This window comes from Meleagris gallopavo, chromosome 5 (assembly GCF_905368555.1).
Source record: "Meleagris gallopavo chromosome 5, MGAL_WU_HG_1.1, whole genome shotgun sequence".
In the NCBI taxonomy this organism is placed as follows: domain Eukaryota; kingdom Metazoa; phylum Chordata; class Aves; order Galliformes; family Phasianidae; genus Meleagris; species Meleagris gallopavo.
In genome coordinates, this window is record NC_139408.1 from 29,115,375 (window position 1) to 29,138,283 (window position 22,909).

At 36.4% G+C, this 22,909-nt stretch overlaps 1 protein-coding gene across 1 annotated transcript in view; it reads left to right on the forward strand.

Annotated features, from left to right (window-relative positions):
* The first annotated feature begins 4,025 nt into the window (after window positions 1-4,025).
* FSIP1 (fibrous sheath interacting protein 1) overlaps window positions 4,026-22,909 on the forward strand; it is a 73,874-nt gene continuing 54,990 nt past the window's right edge. The window contains 10 exon segments of the mRNA XM_085225041.1: window positions 4,026-4,262; window positions 4,520-4,658; window positions 6,011-6,083; window positions 7,056-7,154; window positions 8,408-8,580; window positions 9,161-9,245; window positions 13,210-13,308; window positions 15,280-15,389; window positions 16,135-16,242; window positions 21,839-22,003. Coding sequence (XP_085081167.1) covers window positions 4,533-4,658; window positions 6,011-6,083; window positions 7,056-7,154; window positions 8,408-8,580; window positions 9,161-9,245; window positions 13,210-13,308; window positions 15,280-15,389; window positions 16,135-16,242; window positions 21,839-22,003 — 1,038 coding nt within the window. The 5' untranslated portion in view covers window positions 4,026-4,262; window positions 4,520-4,532.

Genomic DNA, 22,909 nt, shown 5'->3' on the forward strand with positions numbered 1-22,909 from the left:
TGGATCAAAACTTCCCCTGAGGAAAACAAACTCAGTATTGTCCTTCCAACTCTTGTGTTGAACAAAATGCTGATGATAAATATGAAAAGCCAAATTGGATAGAATTTACTTCTATATCTGGAAAGTGAGATATTTGTGTTGATTTTGGATTTCTGAGACAAAATTTCTTTCAAACAGGACACGTATGAAGAACTGTGTGCAAGTTTTTTTGTTTCTGTTTTTTTTTGTTTGTTTGTTTCTTTTTTAAGCAGAAATTAACTAAGGTGTTTTTTTTTTTATACCTGAGAAATTATTTTGGAATATAACAGGTAATGTGATTTTATTTTGGTCAGTTTATCCATATGAGTTTTTAGGAGAAGTGGAAAAAATACATAAAAGCCCATCTTTGCATAGAACAAAAAATATCTGTGAAATTCATAATGCAACTTCTGTAGAGATCTGTAATCAGAAAAGTAATTCAGGAGATGCCTTATGCAAGACAGAACATTTGTGCAGTCTGATTTCCTTGAAGGCAGCGATACCTTTGAGATTGTGCTGCTGCCTGTTGGCTTGTTGTTCCAACAATTTCTACCAGGCAAAATGTTCTTTGGTATTCAGTAGAAAAAAAACATCAAGACTTGTTTTCTTCTTTATTATTGTATTAAAGAAAAGCAGCTGTTGTAATGGTTGTTTTTAAGATACATTTTTCTCTCCTGATTACTGGTGAAAGAAAGTGAAGTACCAAACAAAGCTGTTGGAATAGAAGAAAGGAAAGCCTAGGGTAATTTGTGTGAAAATAGATTCAAACGATAAATCTTAATTCTGGAGAATAAACTTGAAGGAAAGACAGAAATCACTTTTCCGTCACTTGGAGATGAAAAATGGAAAACAGAGCTCATATTAAATGAAGGAATCTTTTAGAAGGAGAAGACTTAAGGGAACAATGTCAGTGTACTGTTTCAAAAATATTGTTAAATTCAAATAAACTTGATGTAAAAATTGAAAAAAACAGTCTTTCAGCACCAAATAATGCTGTATTGGTTGGCTACTTTGCAACACTGTATTTTGCACAGTGGGATAAATGTGCAGAGAAAAGCAGTTTTCTAGAAGCTCCCCAAGCATTCTGGACTGTAGCAACCAACAGATCTAATTGTTATGAAACTCTGGTAATTTAATGAATGCATTTGTTCTGTTTTTAAAGGTACTTCAAAATATATCTATCGATAACGTTTTGCAGAAAAATCTGTCTGGATTTCTCTAGTCTAATTCTGCTTTCTGTTTCCTGGGAAAAGATTCCCATATGAATGAGCTGTATGGCAAAGAGTGGACGGAAAATTAAGAGAACTCGCAGCTCAGTAGTGCTGAGAATCAAGCAGGTCCCATGGCTGTTGTGAAGGTAACCAACCAACCAATCTGCTCTGGAGACGACTGCATGTCCCGCAGAACCCAGCCGGAATTCCTGCCTTCTGACCTTGCGTTGCAGGATTGGGTAACAGGTGTCAACTTTAGAAAAGCAAAATCCCTGCCATCTTATCTTGCTTGAGTTATTGTGTAGGCATACTTTAAGCTGTGGAGGATTTGATATGAGATAATTAATGAGGTGGTTTTGTTTGTTTTTGTTTTTCTCTTCTGGACACAGAAGATTACCCTCACCCCCCGCCCCCCCTCATAGAAAAGAGTGTGGGTGAAGTCATTGCATTTAAACACTTTAGAACACTTTTATCTCTTCTAAAACCTCTTCTTATTTTATTTGCAGTGACATTCTTTGTGCAGAAGTAGGGATATTAGCAGGATTTCTAAATGAGTTATAACAAGGTCCTTAATTATCAAATGGCAACCATAAAATGAGTGCAGTCTTCAGTAATTCATTATTCAAGGACAGTTCAGGAACACAAGACAAAGCACATCCTGTGGGAAGCTGCAGGACTCCAGGTGCAGTGCTGACTTCTCCCCAGCCCCGGAGGGCCACAGAGCAGGAGCAGCAGGAAGCAGCCAGAGGTTTCCTGTGTGCTGTGTCTGGTTTTAAGCAGCTGAGCCAAAGGGAGCAAAGAGTGCTCAGAGACATATTCTTGTTTGCTTTCTTTAGGGACAACAAAGAGTGGGATGCAGAAGCATTTTCCAGCTCCAATGAAAGCTTGTCTGTGTGTACATAAGAGCAGCTCTCTTGTTCCTTAAGTGGACTTCCTTTGAAGAAAGCAGGAGAAACATCAAGTTAGATCCAATTCCTAAGTATATGTTTGCTAAGGCGAGGGTTTCTCAACATAGCTGTAATGTGCTATCACTATGGCTAAAGTTAATGCACCAAGATGGTGGCTTACTTGAAAAATTCCATTGTGCTTATAAGCAGGATTTTTTTTCCCGTACCTCCATTTTCTGTGCAACCAAGACCTGTAAGTTTTGCCTCGATCACATCCCCTCCTCAGGGACTTGGAGGATGTCCTTGCTTCAGGCCCCTTGCACCAATACGGTGCAGTGCAAACTGCTCTGGACTCTTGCTTCCGTATTCTGCTGGTTTCCAGAAAAGGTATGGCAGAATGGAAGACGGGATCTTTCCTAATGCAAATCAAAGAATGAAAATCTGGATTTATTAGGCACCACGGGAGTTTTACCATCAGTTCTGGATTCAGCATTCCTGTTCAGCCTTTCTTTCTCATCTGGCAGGATACTACTGTAGTGCTCCTATTGATGGGGTGTAATGCTGTATGCTGATCGTCCTCAAAGGGATTTCTGGAAGAGTCAAAATACAACCTAGAATTCCTGATGTTTTGCCCTTGACTTGGCGCAAGCCAATCAGGAGAATGTAGTATGTCTTTCACAAGAAAGGAGCCTGTCTGTTCCCCTAACATGGGGAGTTAATATGTTTGTTTGTCCTGATCTGAGTAGTGGAACTGTTAGAATCTATCTTAAACATTTTGCCTGTTGCAAAGAGAAGCTACTTCAGGTGAGTGCGTAAAGAAAATGTAAAATATCAGAGACCAGTAACTAGTTAGTGTTAAATAAAGTTGTGATTTATCATTCTCCCTGTAAGCGAATGAAGGTTGTGCTTTGGCTGCCTGTTTGTGTAGCAAAATGCTGTTCAGCAGAGACGTATGAATAGCAGGGAGGCAGTGGTATGGAGAACAAGTTTCCTGCATTTTGCCCTCATTTGTGTTTCTCCTTGACTGGATTAGGGAGAAAAGGATAAACGAATTCTGTTACTATGGTGACTGTGTTCTCAGAATCGAGACAACTTGTTGAAACGTGTTTTCATGATGCCGTAATCTATCTTTAGGATTAAAAAGCACATTTTGGAGTGCTTTTCTTGTTGTGCTCTGTTTAAACAGTTTTCTCTGGTTGAGTCTGTCCCCTATCCCTCCCTCTTCAATTCCATCATTCTTCAGATAAGTCTCTATCATGGAACAAAACTGACATACTCCCAAAATGGTGAAAAAGAAAATTACATACTTTCTCTGTTTCACTAGTTCAAGCTTCATTATGAATATACCTGCCACCTGTAATAATATTTGAGGTTCTTTAATATTTGATGATCTTTACAGAAACTCATCTGTAAGAAGAGGACTGAAAGCTTGTGGCCTGATCTGCTACTGCTGCCCTGCTGAGCTCGTTGCAATGCATGGCACGCGCTGCAGCAAGCAGCGGTGTTGGTGCTTGGAGGGCTCTGATACGTTGGACTGCTCTCGGGTCCTTGTCCCTGGGGTGCACTATTGCTGGAATTTCAACAGTCGTTAGAAATATTTATTTTTTCCCTGGGCATTGTAGGTAAGAAGAGAAGTTTGGGAATTACAGGTTGGTCACAGCACTGCAATTAATCCTCACGTTCTATTTGAATGTAGAAAACAAAAAGGTCGGATGGGATTAGAACGTTAGGTAATGCCACTCTCCAGTTATAATTCCTTGCTAACAGTGAATAGTCACGTAAATAACAGTGATCTCAGCGTCAGTTTTAAGTTCTAATGAGTTTATTTAAAGCAGCCATTCAGTTCTGTGCAGGTCAACCACACCACCTATCGTGCAGGCTGGACACGCTGCCAGAAGGAAAAGCAACTCTCCTGCTCTAAGCCGTCTGCCTGCAGCTCTCGCGACCGCGGTGTCTGCAGGCCGTCGCCATGGCAACGGCAGCCGCGGCACCGGTAACGCCGGCGGCCCCGCGCCCTGCGGGGAGCACGCGCACCAACGGCCGCCCAGCGCGCGGTGCTGCAGGCGGCGCCTGGCGCTGCTCTGGTGAGCAGGGCTGTGCGGTTCCATTTGAGATGTGTGCAATTTGACGGGGACTGTTTTAGTCAGTAAGCACTTTTGGATTCTTTGATTGACCTGCTGCTTTGCGTTTGTACTTGCATAAAAGCTGTGTGTTTGAGCAGCGAACGTGAGCACAGAAAGATCTCTCAGCATTGAATTGTTTTGAAAGCTGTTCAAGCTACACCTGAAGTGGGCTTGAGTTCTTGTTTTATTAATAGACTGTGAGCTTGGAAGGTGGTGGGTTTTGTTTTGTTTGTGTCGTCAGTTGGTTGGTTTTTGTTTGTTTGCTGTTTTTTCCCTTCAGGTTTTAGGTCCCAATGAATATGACAAGGGGGAGCTCGGATAAAATTTCACAGCCTGCATGTAGCTCAAGAGCTTATCCCAGCTGCAGGCATTTAAGTGTCTCTGTGGAGTTACTGGCACCAGAACCTTTTTTGCCAAAGGTAATTCTTGTTACTTTTAGCTGCTTCCTTTTTTCTTGTTAGAACATTGAAGAAACAAAATTCTGCTCTCCTAGCTTTGCAGAGAGTTCTGGGGTTTGTGGCTGTGCAAAGGGCTGTGAGTGTGGGCTGCTCCTTCTGCGTGCGTGGGGTGATCTTTCATTCGGTTTTTCTAAGTCATTAAGATGGCTGCAGAAAGGTCTGTTCAACATTGCAGTCTGGAGAACTGGATTGTATTCTACTGTATGCCCTCAAGTTGCACCAGTGGAGATTTGGGTTGAATATTAGGAAAACTTATTCTCTGAAAGAGTGGTCCGCCACTGGAAAGGGCTGCCAGGGAAGTGGTGGAGTCACTGGTCCTGGAGGTGTCCAAGAAACATTCAGGTGTTGTACTGATGGACATGGCTTAGTGGGAAATATTGGTGATAGGTGGATGGTTGGACTGGATGATCTTAAAGGTCCTTTCCAAACTTGGTGATTCTATGATTCTATATACTTAATCAGATTACAAAATATATTCGATTTAAAGCGTTTTTTTATTTGTTTTTTAATAAAAATCATAATATTCCAAGAACTGTAGATCAACGCCAGGACTGTAATAAATTCCATAAGAAGTAAGATGTTTGTCCATCCTCTGAGGAAACTGGTAACTGGGATTAATTTAATTTTGGGAATAGGTTTATGTGATGCAGTTTTTAAGATGTAGGGACTGAGACTTGAGAATTTGAGATTTAGGTTGATTTACTTAAGTTTATATCCCACAATGTTGTACTTCCTTTCATTCATCTGCTCTAGGCATCATGCCTAGATGCTTCATAAATGCATTAAAATAATTTTTTGTAGATTCACAGTCAGATTTTGAGGTAACTTTCATCAGGTAACTTTGAGTCCAAGTTCTTAACCTAAGCATCCTAACCAATTGCATGAAAATTGCCATCTCTTGAGACTGATGAATTAGATACAAGCATATCAGCCTTTCAAAGAGCAGAAAAAACTCAATAGTATGAGCAAGAGGTGGAGATGCTGCCTGGTGCAGAGTGCCCACAATGCTGGGAAATGTGTGAGGCTGTTGTATATACAGACTGGTTGGCTGTACTCTGCCATAGCAGAACTAGCATGCATCTCAGAGTTCCTTCCTAGTCCAAGAGTCTGTAAAATGTTGAGCCTGAGAAAACAAATTCACTAGTGTGATATCTAAGAAGCAGAACTCTGATCTGAATTTTTTGTTTAAGCGCTACTTTGAGTCTTGTGTAGAAGCATTATTAGCCTTTGTAATAATATGTGATTAGTGGGATTATCTCCCTCTTCCCCCCCAAGATTTCTGTTTATGGTAGCGATTGATTTGTATTTCATAGGTTGATTCACCTGTCAATTTGGGTGTTAGTCATCAAAGAAACTTGGAAGACTGCTGTCCAGAAGAAAACAAAGGTGATGGTGGGGGGAACTGTGATATCAAGGAAGTAGAGAGCATGACCATTTTTCAGGAGTTTGTGCTGAATCCCAATGAGTTGTCTGGTGTGGGAAAGCCTATCATTTCTTTGTGATGTGACTGGACTAAGTACCATGTATTTATGGTTTGCGTAAAATTCTATTGCTGGAGAGCATTGTGTGCAAACAAGTGAAATTCCAAAAGAGAAACGGGGTCATGGTGTCAAAATTCATTGACTTCGTTATTTTGAGTCTCATCTTTGAAATACAGTGGTAATAGCTGTGATAACACCGCGTATGCCTTGTGGCATCTAAAACTGTGACCTGCGCCTGGTTGGTGACCTAAAAAATCGGGAGAAATCATATGCATTTGTTCCATGAAGCCATGATAGAAAGTATTTTCAATAAAGTGTTTTTATCCAACTTTTCAAAGATAATGTTAATTTGTGACAAAATTTATATTCTAATAATGGTCCATCGATAAAAAAAAAAAAATATTTTTGAGAGTTTCAGCGTTAACAACTGAAAAATGTAAGTACTAATAATATAATTAAAATATAAATATACAATATTTTAATGAAAGCACTTATAGAAGTGCTTTGGGCAAAATTATTTTGGCATTATGTAAATGCTACTCAAAGCTTCAGACTATTTAAAAATAGAGAAGTGAAAGCCACAATGTGAAGAAAAGAATTTCAGTATTCTTCTCATTCTTAGATTCATTACATAATTGGCGTCAAAAGATATTCTGTGCTTTCTGCTCCTGGGTTAAACGTGAGCTCAAGTGTAGTAGTAGGTAACTTTTTTTCTTTTTTTTTTTCTTCCCCTAAGAGAGTGGTTCACCATAGAGTCTCAGTGGTAATCCCACACTGACAAAATTTTTTTTTCCTTAGTTGTTAGTGTTTCAAACACTCTTTAAAAGCTTCTTTCACATCTATGTAATTGTGAAAGGCTTTCTCCTGTGTTTTTCAGGATATGTCTCTAATTCAGATTCTGGAGATGATAGCGCTGAAAAACAGACTTCAGTATTTTGTGAACCTTCCCAAGGAAAAATAAGTAATGCAAAAGAAGGTATTTTCTGCTTTATGAAGTGTGTGGTGCAATAAATTTCTTTTATGTTAATTTTCATGTGAACATTCTTTGAAAATATTTATGCATTGTCGCATTCAAGAGATTATAGATTATTTGTTTAAAGGTTATTTAACTTGGCTATGTGGTAGTGTCTGTGTTCTATGTAGATTTGATCAGTCTAATAAGGAATTAGAATCCAGTGGTGGCTCTATCTAGTCCAGCAGTGTTGGTCATCTCACATAATAGTCTTTGCTTCAGAACAGAAATCATGTAGAATTCAGCTTCAAACCTTCACTTAGTAATTTAGCTCCAAATCCATCTGCAGCATTCTGTCTGGTTGAAATAAGTGGTTGATTAATTACCTGTTCTCATAGGCACCTCCCTGGAGCTTGGCTAGTTCTGTATAGTTCAGTCCTTATTATGTCATTCATCTTTTTTTTTTTTTTTTTTTTTTGTACCACGAAGTAGACTAATGTGTTAGTGTGAATGTTTGGGGTCAAATGCACCATTTAAAGCTTTTGACCTATAAACATTAGAAAAAAGAATGCAAGGACTCAGATTTGAAAGCCTGTGGGATTGGAGCAGTGCTACAAATGTGTTCTCTTCTACAGAAGCTTTTCTACCAGAAAAGAGAGATGAGTACAAGGATGCTGTAGGAAGAGGAAAGGCTAAAAATGAACGGAAATAGAAATCTGCATGTTTAAGAAAAAAAGTGACAAAACAAAAATGCATTTTGATTAAATAATGATAATTTCTATAATGTTTCACCATTTCTTGTCAAAGAAATATTGTCTAGAACCAGTAACAGATTCTGCTTTATTTGAGATATAAGTCAAGATTAAATCTCCTATAACATTTAGAAGAAGAGGTTTTACTGAGTCTCTCTTAACCCCATAATTATTTACTTTAATGAAGGACATTTCAGCGTGTATTTTAGTAGCTGTCATGAAAGAAAAACTTGAGTTGTTCTCTTATTTTGTCTGCCACTATTGCTGATACTTTGGATATACAATCACTCTTCAGTGAAGTTTAAACTAGTTGCCCAAAATGGGGTATTCTTCCCCCACCCCATATCCGGCTGCTACAGCTAAGAGTTTGATTTAGTAATCTGTTACAAAGACTTTGTTTTTCTCTTCTTAAGAATAATTGAGCTTTCATCTACAGTTGTTATCAAGCTATTTGTACTGTGGGTTTTTGTTTGTTTGTTGTAAGTTGAAGTACATCAAGCTAACAATTTAAAATCTAACCTGCAGCAAACTCTTCCAAGTTTTTGGATTCTGAAGAGGCAGAAGGAGATCCTGAGATTCAAGCAGCTATAAGGAAAATGAATAAGCTTGACACAATACTGGCAAAAAGACATGTTAAAGAGAGAGCAGTTAAAAAACAAGGCAAGGAAATGAGAGCAAAGCTCTGGGAAGAAGTTAAGGTTAGAATAATACTATGTTCTAGTTCTTAGGTAATCTGCTTTGGTACTTTCTCTTATTAGAGCAGCTAGAGATGTTTCCTTGACGAAGACATGAGAACACCACAGCACAAATTCCTTGCTGTCATAGCCTCCAGCAGTTAAATCTCGGTTTAAGCCTTAAAACATGACATTTAGTATTTCCTCAGAAGTTAAAATATTGTATATTTTTCATGATGTAAATGTAATTTGCTAAAAAGACAGGGTTGTGGTTGGTTTCAGTGCATCTCATAGTGCCAGTGCATTTGGATGAAGAGCTGTATATCCATTATGGAAGTTCTTTACTATGTAGAATGTGTCTTCATGAAATAGACAATGCAGAATAGAGGCCTTGAAATTTCATGATGCCTTTGTCATAACTTCAGGAGGTGTTCATATAGCCTCAATATTAAAACAAACCAAAAAGTAGATGTTAAAACCTAAGAAAAAAATTTTTTATAGATCCTAACATTTGTTAGACCTGGTAAGCAGAAGATTTTGCTGTAACTTTGAAGTATATATATGCTAGTATCTTTTATATTTATGCTTTATTTCTTTTAAATAGTCTGTCTGTACCATGGGAATCCATGAGGAGATAGAAAACACAAAACTCTTCTTAACTTTGATCTCATTGTGGCAGGATACAACTGGTAAGTAGGAAAGATTTAAATACGCTGAGCTAATTATTCTTTACTTTGATTAATGTTCATTTTTTTGTCGGGTACAATTAAAAAAAAAAAAAAGATTTAAAACTTTTAGAATAAAATATTTTATAAGTATATCAAGGGACTGAAAAGATAGAAGTCCAGAATAAGTAAAGCTTACGCTTTTCAAGTTGGTGGCCAAGGATGTATGACTGAGAACACTGGTACATTAAAATAATGAAAGTACTTATAAGAAAAACACAGAGTGGAAACCTGTTGAAAAACTTGGATGTCTTAATTGTTTTGGAATGTCTGGGCAGTAAGTAAGTCCCTGCCCAGGGAGGTGGTGGAGTCACTGACCCTCGCTGTGTTGAAGGAACATTTAAGTGTTGTGTTGAGGGACGTGGTTTAGTGAGAGCTATTGGTAGTAGGTAGATGATTAGACTGGATGATCTTGTAGGTCTTTTCCAACCTTGGTGATTCAATGATTCTGTGAAATCATTTGATTTGTTTACAAGATCAGTTTTGACGTTGCTGATGATGGCCACAGGCGGTCTTAGCTTGGAGTTTGACAGGCTGGCAGTAAAAATATATATATACATTAGGTCTATATATATACAGGCCTAATGTATATTAAGCCTAAAAGAGTTGCTTAGAAGTTCTAAGGATGTGGACTTGCCACATAAGTGGCAAGTGTGTTTTGGAGAAAACTTAAATATAGGAGTGAGAGAGATGATGAGAAGGAAGCAGTAGAAATGCCATAGTAAGGTTCTGATGATTTGCCAGTACTGGAGGTATGGAAAGCCTGTACCTTTTCAGAAACTGTTAAGAAAAGAAACAAAAGTATGGGACCCAATGATGATACTATGTAAGTCACTCCAAGACTAATGCCTCCTATTTATTTCCGTGGAAACTTCAGTAGATACAAGGAGTGGAATAACACTGATAGATCAAACTCTCAACTACAAAACAGTATTTTTTAACATAGTCAGTACCATTTGCTTTGCATTTTCATAAGCAATAAACAAGAGCCTGCATGCTGTGCTTGTAAAGATCTTCATGCTTGTATGGAACATTGCTTGTGTTTCATGTTGCTGTTGCCACTGCTGAAAGGTACCACCCACTGCCTTATTGTGATGGCATTCCCTGTTTGGTCTCTTTAAGTGTGCAGCAAGTGTTAATGAATATCAGTGGGTGCAGTTTTTTCTACACGGAGGGAATCAACTCCACCCCTTTTCTTCATATGCACTTCCATGTCAGATGCCATTGCCCCTCTGCTGCCAAGCAGAATATTGGTGGGAAGGTTCAACTTCTACTGCCATACCACTAATATCTGCCTCTGACCATTTTTGGAACATCCCTTGTATGTATTTTAAAACACTGTAGGAATGGGCATGCATAGCCATGGTTCTTGGAATGTAGTTTAAAGAGTAGAAAAAGGAATATGACTCATTTAAATTAGCTTTGGTACTGATTATGTTAAATTCACTTCCAAGAGCTTAACTTTCTTAGCATGACAGAGAATTTGTCTAGAAAAGATCATCAAATAATATAAGGCACGATTCTAAAGATGGAATATGAACCATAAAATTAGCTACCTTAATCTGCTTTTATTTTTCTTCTCCCTTGAAAATTCTAGGAAAGAAAGTTCAGGACAGATGGGTGTTTTGAAAATTGAAACTATGTTAGACATGCTATCAAACTATTTTCAGGAAGGAAAGAACAGGAAGTCAGATAATTTTTGTGTTTCAAAGTGATATGAAGACAAAAATACTCAAAGTGGAAATGAGCACTCTGATAAGAATCAGTGTTTGCATTTTAGTCTGTTATCTTACAGCAGATAGACTTAATATAATCATTTCCATCTTAAGTAAGAATTAAACATTAACAAAATTCCATGACAGCATCAAAGGTAGGCAAATGACTAAGGATTGAGTTCTTCCTCTCAGGAAAAGGTAAACAAATGATATGATGCATAACAAAAAATACATTAAAATTAGAGAATACTATGTGGAACTATAGATGGAATAGGCAAGAAAAAGTTAAATGCTACTTAGAAATTTTACTGAGTCAAAACAGCATGATTCTGTTGAAATTCTACAGCAAATGGTCTAAGCATGTTTTGAATTATCGCTAGTTTTCTTCAAGAATGCCCAATGGACATAAAATAAACAAACAAAAACCATTGGCTGTTAAGATGTCTTCCATTTTATTTCTGTGCCTGGACTTTTACTGGAGAAGGCGCTGGAATGAACCGTAGGCATCCTACACACCATGTCTTTAGTGGGGGGTGGGAGAAACAAAACCGGATCGTTTGTGTTTGCCAAAACTACCTAAGAGCAGTTTTCAAAAGTTTGCTATTTGAGTACTTCTCTTGGTGCCAGGGTTAAGTCAGTTGTCCACACTTTTTTTGTCTCTATCTTCATCTCTGAACCATGGTAGATAAGGGTTTCTGGTCTGAAATGGTTGAAAGGAAACAGAACTGTTTTTTCTTTTTTTCATGTTGGGCAGAACACAAGAATTAGAGGACTGCGTGGATATTGCTGAGCAATAATCTGAGCTTGTTAATATATGTGCAAGGGTGTGTATCATAACAGTAGTAATATGTGGTCAAAGCATGTCAAAACAAACTACTACAGGACATTTCTTTACTAAATTTCGGTCATTAAGGGAAAAACATGGAATTTAAGGATGATATTTTAAAACTCTCCAGTAGATGTCAGCATATAGCAAAAAACAGCAGAAAAGCTAGACTATTTTTAATGATCTCCAACTGTTAAATGCTTCAATTCCTCTCTTATATCAAAGGTAACTCCTAATGTGAGATCATATGTGTCCTGTGCATCTGGTGTACCATAATTGCAAAGCTCTCCTTAGTTTGAATTTATATTTTTCCTCCAGTCTGATCTTTATCTTTGGTTTTCTGTAACATGCGCATGCTTTACTTTTCAGGCTTTATTTACTTAAATGCTTAACAATTACTGCCAGCCCTGACAGTTGCCCTGGTTGATACTGAAATGGAATACAATTCATATATTTTGCTTTTAGATTTGCAAACTTGTCAAAGAGCTACATTATGTATATTATATAGAGGAGCTATTTAATTTCTGCTTTTAATGTGGCTCTAAAATCAAACACAAGTTTTAGGGTACCAAATCAATAATAACTACTGTGTCCCAGCTTGCTTATGATGCATAAGCTTGACAGACACTCATGACAGAAATGTAAATTGGGAATTAATTGGCCTTACATTCATTCCTTGTGCTCTGCGTAACAAAATCTTACTGTCTGTAGATTTCATTAAACTTCATTATTACAGTTTTTTGTTTTTTTTTTCATTGTGAGAAACATATTTGTCGTATGTGATATTTATGGTTATTTTCAATATGAGTCTTTTTCTTTAAGTGCTAAACTTTTAGACTGTAGTTTAGTACTGTTAACTTAGGCTTCCAGTTGATATATGTTTGTGCCATGACTTATTTTTTTTTTCCTTGAGTAACTGAAACAACTCTTGCATGCCTAAGATGTATTTGAACACTCCTAGACTATACCCCTGACCTAAGCCACTTGGAAGACAAATAATTCATGTAGAAGCAGACACCAGCTGTGAAAATCTGGATACTTTATTCTCATTTAAACCTCTTTGTGACTAACCACATGGTGTCTGTGGAGGCTTTGAAATATCATGGCCTTGGGCTGCATTTTCTATTATGTAATTGTCATGTATGTGCTTCTGTATGTATATTCATCAGCTGCTAAAAGCTCAACACTTATGAAACAACATATATATTCTATTATGTTGTTATTCATGAGACACTGCACCTTTTTTCCTTTTTTATTTCTTGAAAAATGTAGTGGTTAAAAATGCACTTGGATAAATTATATCACTATCATGTAGGAGGTTTTATAGCACAATATGTATGAAACTAGGTCTTCTTTAATTGAATTTTACTGAAACATTTCTTTGCAGATCCCTCTCATGTTAAACAGGATGAAACACAAGTGTTGCTATTTCACTCACAAATTAGTCCAGAAGATTATGCCTTCCATAAAACCCAGCATAATAAGGGTAAGCTTTATTATCTGGGAATACAACATGCTTTTGTAGCTGAGCAGAAAATCAGAAATTGGGCTTAAACAGAAGGCAGAATGGCAATAATCCTTTTTTTTTTTTTTTTTTTTTTTTTGGCAAATGACAAAATGGAAGAACTTCTTTGGGTGTTGTCCAAGCATTTTATTCAATATGCTAAAAACAAACAAAAAATACTTCCCAGTTATAATGTTTTTTTATTGTAAATTGATAGATGTACAACATTCATTGTAAAATGTAACATTTTTTAATGAAAATTTGTAAAAACTTGTCTTTGTTAATCTAAATTGCTGTAATTGTTCATTCATTAACTTACATTCAAGAAATCATCTAAAATTGTTTTTGTATACATTTGCAGCTGTTCTGTAACTTTTTTGTAGTAAGTGCTTTCTGGTAAAGATCAAACATCTATGCTCATTATTTAGCTATTACTTGTTTTCATGCGCTGCTTAGAGGTATCAGGCACTAGTGGTTATGGTGATCAATATTTAAAAATGAATAGAATTGTGCTTTTGTGTCTCTGTTCTTTCCCTACTTGAAATTGAAATATGTGTGGTTGAGTAACTTCTCTCTCGTGTTGGCATAAGAAGAATGGCTTCAGCTGCCATTGCTATCAGCTTTGCTTATTTCTTTGTCATCTACCATTGCATGTAAACAGAAGGGACATATCTTACTGGTGACAAAGATGACAAACATGTAATAAACAGATGTTCCTCAAGGTTGAACTGTTGTTGGCAGCAGAATCTAACAAGTGTGGATGCTTTGTAGAATTTGACTACGTTTTAAATTTTCCTGCTCTAATATGATCCAATTCCTTGATAGGTCTTATGTGGTAACATTAAAGATATTTTGGGTTGCTTTAAGTAAACAATTGTGCATTTGAACTGCATCGGGATTTTCTTGATCATATCACATACTAATCATCCATTAGAGTTTACTTGATAATTTATTATTATGATTTGTTCATAGTCGGTAAAAGAACACACTGAATTCATTTTTATATCTTTGAGTTTGCAGTCTACTCAGCCTGCAGAATTATTTCTTATGTCAAGTGTAAAAGAATAAGCTGCTAGAATCTGATGATCTTTTATAATCCAGCATGTTAAATTGAGGTTATTTTTGTTGATGAAATAGTCCACTCCATTTTTTATACCTCTGCTTTCCCAAGAAGTACCGTGCATACTTTTCAAGTAGTTTTTGAGATTAAGAATTTGATTGTGTTTGCTTAGTCTTGTTACTTAATGTGATAAATATTTGGTGGTTGTGAAAGAATTGCTGCCTTAGAACTAGTACAAGTCTCTGAATAACATAGTATGTGCTCATGATTATATGATAGAAATCCATTGTTGAAAAGAAAAACCTACATGAGAAGTTGTCAGAACATCATTAATTTTAATTGTTACAAATAATGTATGTGGCTGTTTGTTTAACAGCTGTACAATTCCATGATGAGTTTTATTTTTAAACAATTTTTTATAAGTTGTGTTGTAATAATATCAAATATATCATCTGCTCCTCAGCTGTTCTATTTGAAAAAAATGTAATTGTTATGGCTCCGGATAGTTCTGTGGTCTCCCAGAAGTTACTGTCTGGTTTTGTACTGATGATAAAACTGGAACAGTGATAGAGTTCGAAGGAATGCCAGGGCGTTTATAACCACCATGTTTAACATTTTTGAGGTTAGAAATCCTAAAGTATTTTGAGCCTTCCCAGTGTTGTACGATCTCAGATAATAATAGCCTAAAAAGACGAGACTAGACTCGTCTTTGATGATTGTTATCTCTTTTAAATATAGCTATATAGTTTATGTAGATTATGAAAACAGCTTATTAAAATTTTAGGTCTGTTGACTTTACAAACTGGTTAAAAATGTAAATTAAATTAATGTTATTTTAACTCTGATTGAAAGAGAAAAGGAACAATTATAACTTAGCAGTTTTTTCCTTCCAGCTTCAGATTATCCAAGTGAGATTGAAACAAACAAATTCCTGAATCAAGCAGAAAAAACAACACAGAATAAAAGTAAAAACAGTCAGCATTTCATTAAAAAGAATGTAGAGGTAAGCCTTAAAAGAAAAATCAATAATATTTCATTAAATGTTAATGTATATAAGTAGTATATAAGCACTTCTGGTGACAACTGGATTACTTTATCGGGAATATTAGTAGCTATTTAGAAAGAAGTACATGAAGATAACATTACTATTAAAAATTGTTGCTTATGGCAGAAAACCCTATAAGGTAGTTTTCATATTGCATGCTCATATTTTCACAATAGGCCTAATACTGCTTTTGTGTATTTACTGTAGAGTAATGGAAACTGAATTATTCTGTTTGTGCCCAGCATAGCTTCTTTTGTGGAGTTTCCTAAGAATTCCTTTCTTGAAATACATCTACAATTAAGTTACAGGAAGCTGTCTTTATGTGAAGATGAAGAATAGATACGCAGGTTATTTATGTACAGCACACATGGAACTTTTAACTTAAAGAAGGCTGACTTCTGTCAGAAATAGAGGCCTTGACTTTAAAACTTTCTTTGCCCTGAAGATAAGTATCTATAGATTTTTGTTTTTTTTAATCTAGCGTTACCTCCTGCCCATGTCTATAATCTTATGTCAAAGATTATATAATATATATATATAATATATATATATTGTCTGTCAGAGAGATAATTTGTATTATGATAAAAAAAAAATCAGATTTTAATTCCATAGAGTTTTAAAACATTGTGTGAGTTATTGGAGTTTTAAAGGTTTTACTATTTGTGTTTTTTTTTTTTTCCCTTTCTATATGTAAACATTTCAGCTAGCAAAGGATTCAGGAAAACAGGTACCTATGCTTGAAGGAGAAAGGAAAAGGTTAATTGAACTGTTGAAAGATACAGAAGATGAAAGTCCACTGCAAGATCTTGAGGTATGACAACTGCAATTTATACTTTCCGGTTGTATTTGGCTTATTTTTACTGTAAATCTAAATTTGATTTTTGCTTTAGTCTTATTCTGAAGTAACTAACAAATATATGAGAGCTGAACTGAAAAAACCCACCTGGGTTGTTTGCAAATTGGAATTTTCATTGTCTTTATTTGCTTGTTTGTTTGTTTGTTTGTTTATTCTTTTGTTTTCTTTCTACTATTTGAAATTTCTCAGGCCTGAAATAAGCAAGCAGATCTTTCAGGAAAAGTTAGAAGTGGGTGAAAGGAGCCATAGAAACCCACTCAGAACAGAACATGGTCTATTTTTTATGTACAGTAATTTATGTGTAAGGTGTCAAGTTGCTGCATCTCAGCCCGAGTGCTTAGCAGTATAGTCTCTGGTAGGGGGTTCAGCAACTGCTTCCAAAAAAAAAACTAAAAAAAATAAAACAACCGCAAAAATCAGAGATTTTTCTTGGGATATGAATTCCAGGATGCTTATGTTTGCTTTTAGAAAGATGGCTGTGACTTCCAAATCAGTCTGTCTAAAAAGTATACAAAGAAGCCAGAAGCCTACTTAATATAAGACATTTATATTATAACAATGTTACAGAGCAAGCAGTGGATGTCTGCATATTGCACTAGATAGGAAAAGCTGAAGTGCAGAAATAGAAACGCTTTTCCTTATAAAGCATAACAAAATGTGTGATTGTGATTAGCCATCACTGTGTCAAGGAGACTGTGCCACAGAATGCCTCCCAGTAATGTGAGCACATCAAATAGTCTTTTGATCTCCTCATTACTGGTAGACAGTCTTTATTGTTTACTCCTCTGATGTAAATATCACAGTGGTAGAGTTGTTGGGGACCTTCATGTGTTACGGAAGTTCTCATGATGCATCTAGTGTAGGAACATAAAATTTTGTTTGAAAAACGAATCATGCTGTAAACCTGTGCTATTTTTCAAATATATGTGGTATTAAACATGTGAAAGAGAAGTATTTTCAAGTATGATCATCCTCAATGCAAATTTGATATTATATTTAAAGAAAACTGCACTTTTATAAGTAAGGAATAATGCTGGAAAAATAATCGATTTGTTCAAAGAAATTATATGAGCTTTAAAATTTGTTTTACCTTTAAAAGTACGTTGCTCAAAGCCTATGTACTTTGAGTACTTAATACATTATGAATTTTGTCACAGTATGTAAGCGTACACTGAATCACTGCGCCTATGAAGAAAGATAAGAACTTTGTGTAGAAAGAGCAACAAAAAATTTAGGTTAAGCTTCTGTTTATATTACTGAAATGATTTGGGGTGAATTCTTTTGCAGGTCATTATTTTATTTTATTTTGTTGTTATTCCATTTTTCCATAATTTACTCTTATGTTATTTTCTGATAAGGCCACGAGACATCGAAGAGGTGCTGTTCTTCATTACTCTTTTCCAAAACGTGGCTAAAATCCATTTTTAGAAATTATTGTTTCAGAACACGAGGTAAGGGAGTGAGCTCATGATCAAAATCTTTGACTGAATCTACTTCATCCAGCCTTTGAGTAAGAAGAAAATATTGGTAGAGAGTGGGTTTTTGATTTGTCCTTGTTTTGGTTGTTTTTGTTCTCATGTTGGAAAGGTTGGTGTTTAACAATACTGTCCCTTCTGTTCTTTTTTTGAAAGAGTTGATCTTTCATTTCATAAATGTTGTCATTTAAATAAGTGATAATCCTTATAGGCTTCTGCTAGTAAACATTAGAGCTTTCTGACTTAAAGAACAGTGATTGCTTTTCGTGATTACTTTTTTTTAATTAAGAATTTGTTATTTTACTGATTGCAGAAGTCTTCTCTCACAGTAGGTGGTTATTGAGTTTTCTTTTTCTTAAAGCTGGTCACAAATTAGACAGGTATTTGTTCCAAATAGTGCAAATTCTGGCTAGCAATGTGTGCCCTTTTTTGTGCACCAAATCTTAAGGCACCAAGACAAAATATGACATTTATCCAGAGTTCATATCTGGGACATGTCGCTGTTCTTTGGACATGGATCTAAAGAGCTTGTACTACTTACATCAGTTATTAAGTAGATCACTGCAGAAGGCGCTTATTGCTGTATGTTCTTGATATAACAGACGAGAACAGGAATGGTAATTTGTGGGTTAGTCTAGTCACCGCTAGATCACCTCTTTGAAGAAAATAGCTTCTAAATTTACTGCCAAAATAGAATAAAAGAAAGGATAATACGTAGCTTCTTGAAACCTGGCTAGTTTAGAGAGAGATTCTTTTTCTGCTACATTTGAATTATGTTATGTCTGAGTCATTTCTTGTGGTTGCTTTATAGCAAAGATCACAAGAAACTTATCAGTTAATGAGTAATTTAGACTGTTCCAGGCTGGCCCAGCAATGCAACTGTCCAACTGATGGCCGCTTTTATCTTGCTTTATTCTGACTTTTAAAAAGGTGGTCCAACTGCATTAGCCAAAGTAATATTTTGGAGGGTGTCAATCAGTGCGGAGCTGGGCATGCTGTATTAATTCTTCTGTGTAGTATAATGCAGATTAGGTAACATAGTCTGACATGTATAAATGAATAAGCCAAATATCCAAATAGTACTTCTTACTTAAATAAAAGTGTTTTATGGATATTTGAAGTATTTTAGAAGTGCATTTTCATGCTAATACAATTGTTAAATCAGCAGGGGTATAATTTGTTTCAGATGTTGCATAGTACTAAGTGCCTACTGCTGTTACAGAAACATTCTGAGTTAAGATGTTGGAAACAGTGGCAGGACGGACGCTTATTTTCCAAGACAAATGTTAAATCGCTGACCATCTTGAAAACATGAGAGAATGTTTAAGTCTGTTTTACTCTGGAGTGAAGTGGCTACTAGATACTGCGAGGAGGGGGTGTGAGAACATGCTAAATAGACATTGAGCAAAATTGCACCTGGGTTCATGTGTCTGTCTCCTGCCGAGTCGTATGTGTGTGCACTGATTAGAGGATGGTTAACATGACACTAGTTTAGCACCTCATTCTACTTTTGTTTGATTTTGTTTCACAAAGACAAAATGGAGGTAATTTATGACAGGTGTTCGGGGTGTGCTTTTTTTTTTTTCTTTTTTGTAGCCAGCATGATTTAGAGTAATGAGGATGGCCAGGGATGACCTCACAGTAGTGGTATTGTAGTTTGGAGCTGGTATTTCCTTCTTGTGTGTGGATGCAGCTGCTCAAATAGTCAGAGGGCTAATCTGGAAGCTGTAAAGGAAGAATGGACATGAATCCTTTGCAAGACAGATGTTGAAGTCTTGAAGTAAGGTGATGGTCCTCTTCTGTTAGGATAAAGAAAGGAAATCAACAGTATGCTCTCTACTTCCCCCATTTCCCTGCTCTGTTCTTGTGAGGTTGTAACTGATGATTCTTTGGAATCAGGACAGAGATGTAATTTGCTAGGGTCATTCTCAATGAATAGTTGTTGTGCAGAGCCACTTCCCAGGGTGTGAGATAAGAGTACCAAGTTGCAGTGGATAACCAGTATCTACGAATATGTGCTCATTTGTTTGGGTTAAGTGGGACAAATTCACTCATGGTATACAGCTGTCTATACTGGGAACACATACTTGTGTTGATTAGTCAGGTGTTACTGCTATCAAGTGTGAGAAATTATGTAACTCACTTTCAGGAAGTGAATTCTGCTTTCTACCTCTCCCAGTGTTTCTGTGATAATGTACTGGATACGCTACAAGGGTGATGGCTACTGATCTCAGAGCAGTTCCTGTAGGAACTCAGATTTTACTGTGGGTTTCTTATTTTGTTCTTTGGGGATGCAACTCTCTCATTGCATTTCATTTCTTTGGTTTGAGATTTGACTCCAGGTAGTTTCTACCATAGCATCAACCTTTTCAAATTTAATTTTAAGATTTCTCAGGCTTTCTCTCTTCCACTGGCACAAGTCTGTCCTTGGAGATCTCCAAAAGCTTCTGGGACATGGCTCTGGGCACCCTGCTCTGGGTGATAATGCTTGAGCAGGGGTTGGGCCAAATGGAACCAGAGGCCCTTTCTCACTTCAGTTACTCCATGACTGTGTGTTTCTTCTTGATCTTTTGTCAGATAGAAAGTTGCTGTGCTTTTAGTTGTAGCTGCTTATTGTGTTTCTTTTACTTGCACAGTAGTATGTTGCTACCAGCTCCTTCAGAGGATAATAGAGAGCAGTGTATTATGTTCCACTTTATTTGGACTTCTGAATGATTTTTAGCATGTGTTGCTGTGCAGGTGTGATTGGGCATGTAAAATGGATATATGATTGTTTATAGAAAGGATGTCTGTCTGTGGTTGATGCCAGAATTTCTTTTTGAGGTGAAAACTGATTGGGCAGCTTGCCAATATGCTGTTTTTCAGTGAAGTTGAGAGCTTCTCATTTTATACCTGTGACTTGCATTTGTCTTTTTAATACATAAATATATTTTACTGTTTGCTGTGTAGTCAATTCTCCATTCCTTGTCCAACTTCAGTTGTAATAAGTATTCCCAAAATAATACTTTTTGTGCAAACAAGGCGTAACTGAATTGTCTTAGGATGATGTTTACTGATAGTTTTAGTGCAGTTTATGAGAGCTTTTCTGCTTCAGTATTAGCTCTGAAAACATGAGATAATTGCATACTTTCTATGTGTTTTCAGTCTTAGGATTGATGGATCTACCTCTGTCAAACAATTTCCTCTGAATTTCTGTCCTTTGCACTATCTTGCAAAGGGGTACACCATCTCCAAGATGGATATTCATGTCGTTGGTGTCAAAAAGTGCTGCTTGTGTACAGCACCAGAGAGCAAGATCTATGTGTATGTTAGGCTGTGGTAAACTCTTATTCCTTAAAGAGGGAGCTGGGACTCCTAGGCTCAACAGATGCAGAGTTCACAAAAAGAGGGGAGTCTGTATCCATGGATGGAAGCTATGATAACTTGCTGGCATGTAACCTAGATAAGATGCTATACAGTGAAATGCATCATTAAGGTAAAGGGGTTAGTTATCCAAAGTGCTTTTCTTGTATGTAGAGAGACCTTGATCGAAAGAATTGTATAACCTTCAAAGAATGGGTGGGAACTTGTGGAGCTGTCTGTTTATTGTCACTGGCTGGTATAGAGGCAAGGCACCTGCCTGTAAGCACTTTTATTTCAGGGATTCTAAGTGGCTAGCCAGTGAAGATGTGGGTTTTGGATTTATTCCTATAAAGTATATTAAGTGTAGAAATCTGTTTAGGTTAACACAAGACTTTTTTTTTTTTTTTTTTTTTGCAGTTTGAACAATGCATGTAGATAAGTGTACTTTCTAAAAATAAAATGTATCAAATATATATCTTTAAGTCCACCTAAGTTGCTGCTTAGCTATATTTACAAATAAAGAAATGTGTACTTCTAATTGGTGAATATCTGCTTTAGGATATGCTTGGTAGAAGAATGCTGTCAGAATTCAGCTATATAATGAGATGAGAACTTGCACATTGTCCTTTAATACAGGTTTTTTTTCGAAAAATAAATACACTTGATGTGTAACTGCTTTTAAAGCCTGTTTCCTTTGGGAACGGGGATTAAATATTTTCTGTATCTTTCAACAGGAGGATGTATGTGGCTGGCTAGCACCAGGAGAAGGGTACACACCTGAACCGATGGAATTTCATCACCTAAATGAGATAGACAGGAAGCTTCAAATACTACTGTCTAATGGTGATTATTCTGCAATTTCCAGCTCTTGCTCAAATCCTCCAAGCCAGATTTACCAGGTATATTACAGAAAAGAGCGTTAACTAAGAAATCTGATGTGCAAAAATTGGTATTTCGGATATTCTGAACTGCAAAATGACCACTGTAGGACCAGTAGGTCCATCTCTGGGAATTAGAATTTGGTTTCTTCTTATCTCAGGATTTCGAAAGTGAACTGAAAGATTAAACAATTATTGATAAGCAGTGTTGAAGACTGTAGAAAATGGATTGAAACGGTCTTTTTTTTAAAGGATTTTGTCTTTTTCCCTTTCCAAGAGTAATAAACTTAGAAGTCTCAGCCTTGGGAAATGTTTGTTTAAATTTTGTACATAGAAGACCCAATTTTCCCTTGTTCTATGAGTGTTGTCCATGGTGTATGATGGGGGAAATAACTACATAAAAAACCGTAACTCCTGTTTTGTACTTATTTGCACAAAACCTGTTCACTTTATTAAAATGTACAGTTCATAGCCAGAACAAACAAAATTTTAACATTTTAATGCCAGTTTTGTATTGACTGACTTGTGGACCTTCTTTAGGTTTTATTTGACCTGAAGCAGTATTTTATGTTGTTCTGAGTTCCAGAGGAGCCATCATTTGAAGCTGATCATTTTTCTCCTCGCATTTAATGTATGAAACAGCAACTCCCTCTAGTGGTTAATCACTCACGCAAATTTAGTTGTTACCCACGTGGTTGCTTCAGGTTCACGGACCTGAACTCGACAAAGACTGCTGGATCTTGTGCTTACTGATAAGAGGCAGCACCTTGAAATTGGTGATACTGCTTGTGATAATGAGTACTTTGTTTGGGAACGTTTGATCGGAGTGATCGTTATTGCACTGTTTTCTTCATACTCTGAAGTATTTGAATAGAGAAACTTGCATTTATGTATATACTTCTTAAAAGGAGTACACTACCTTTTTGA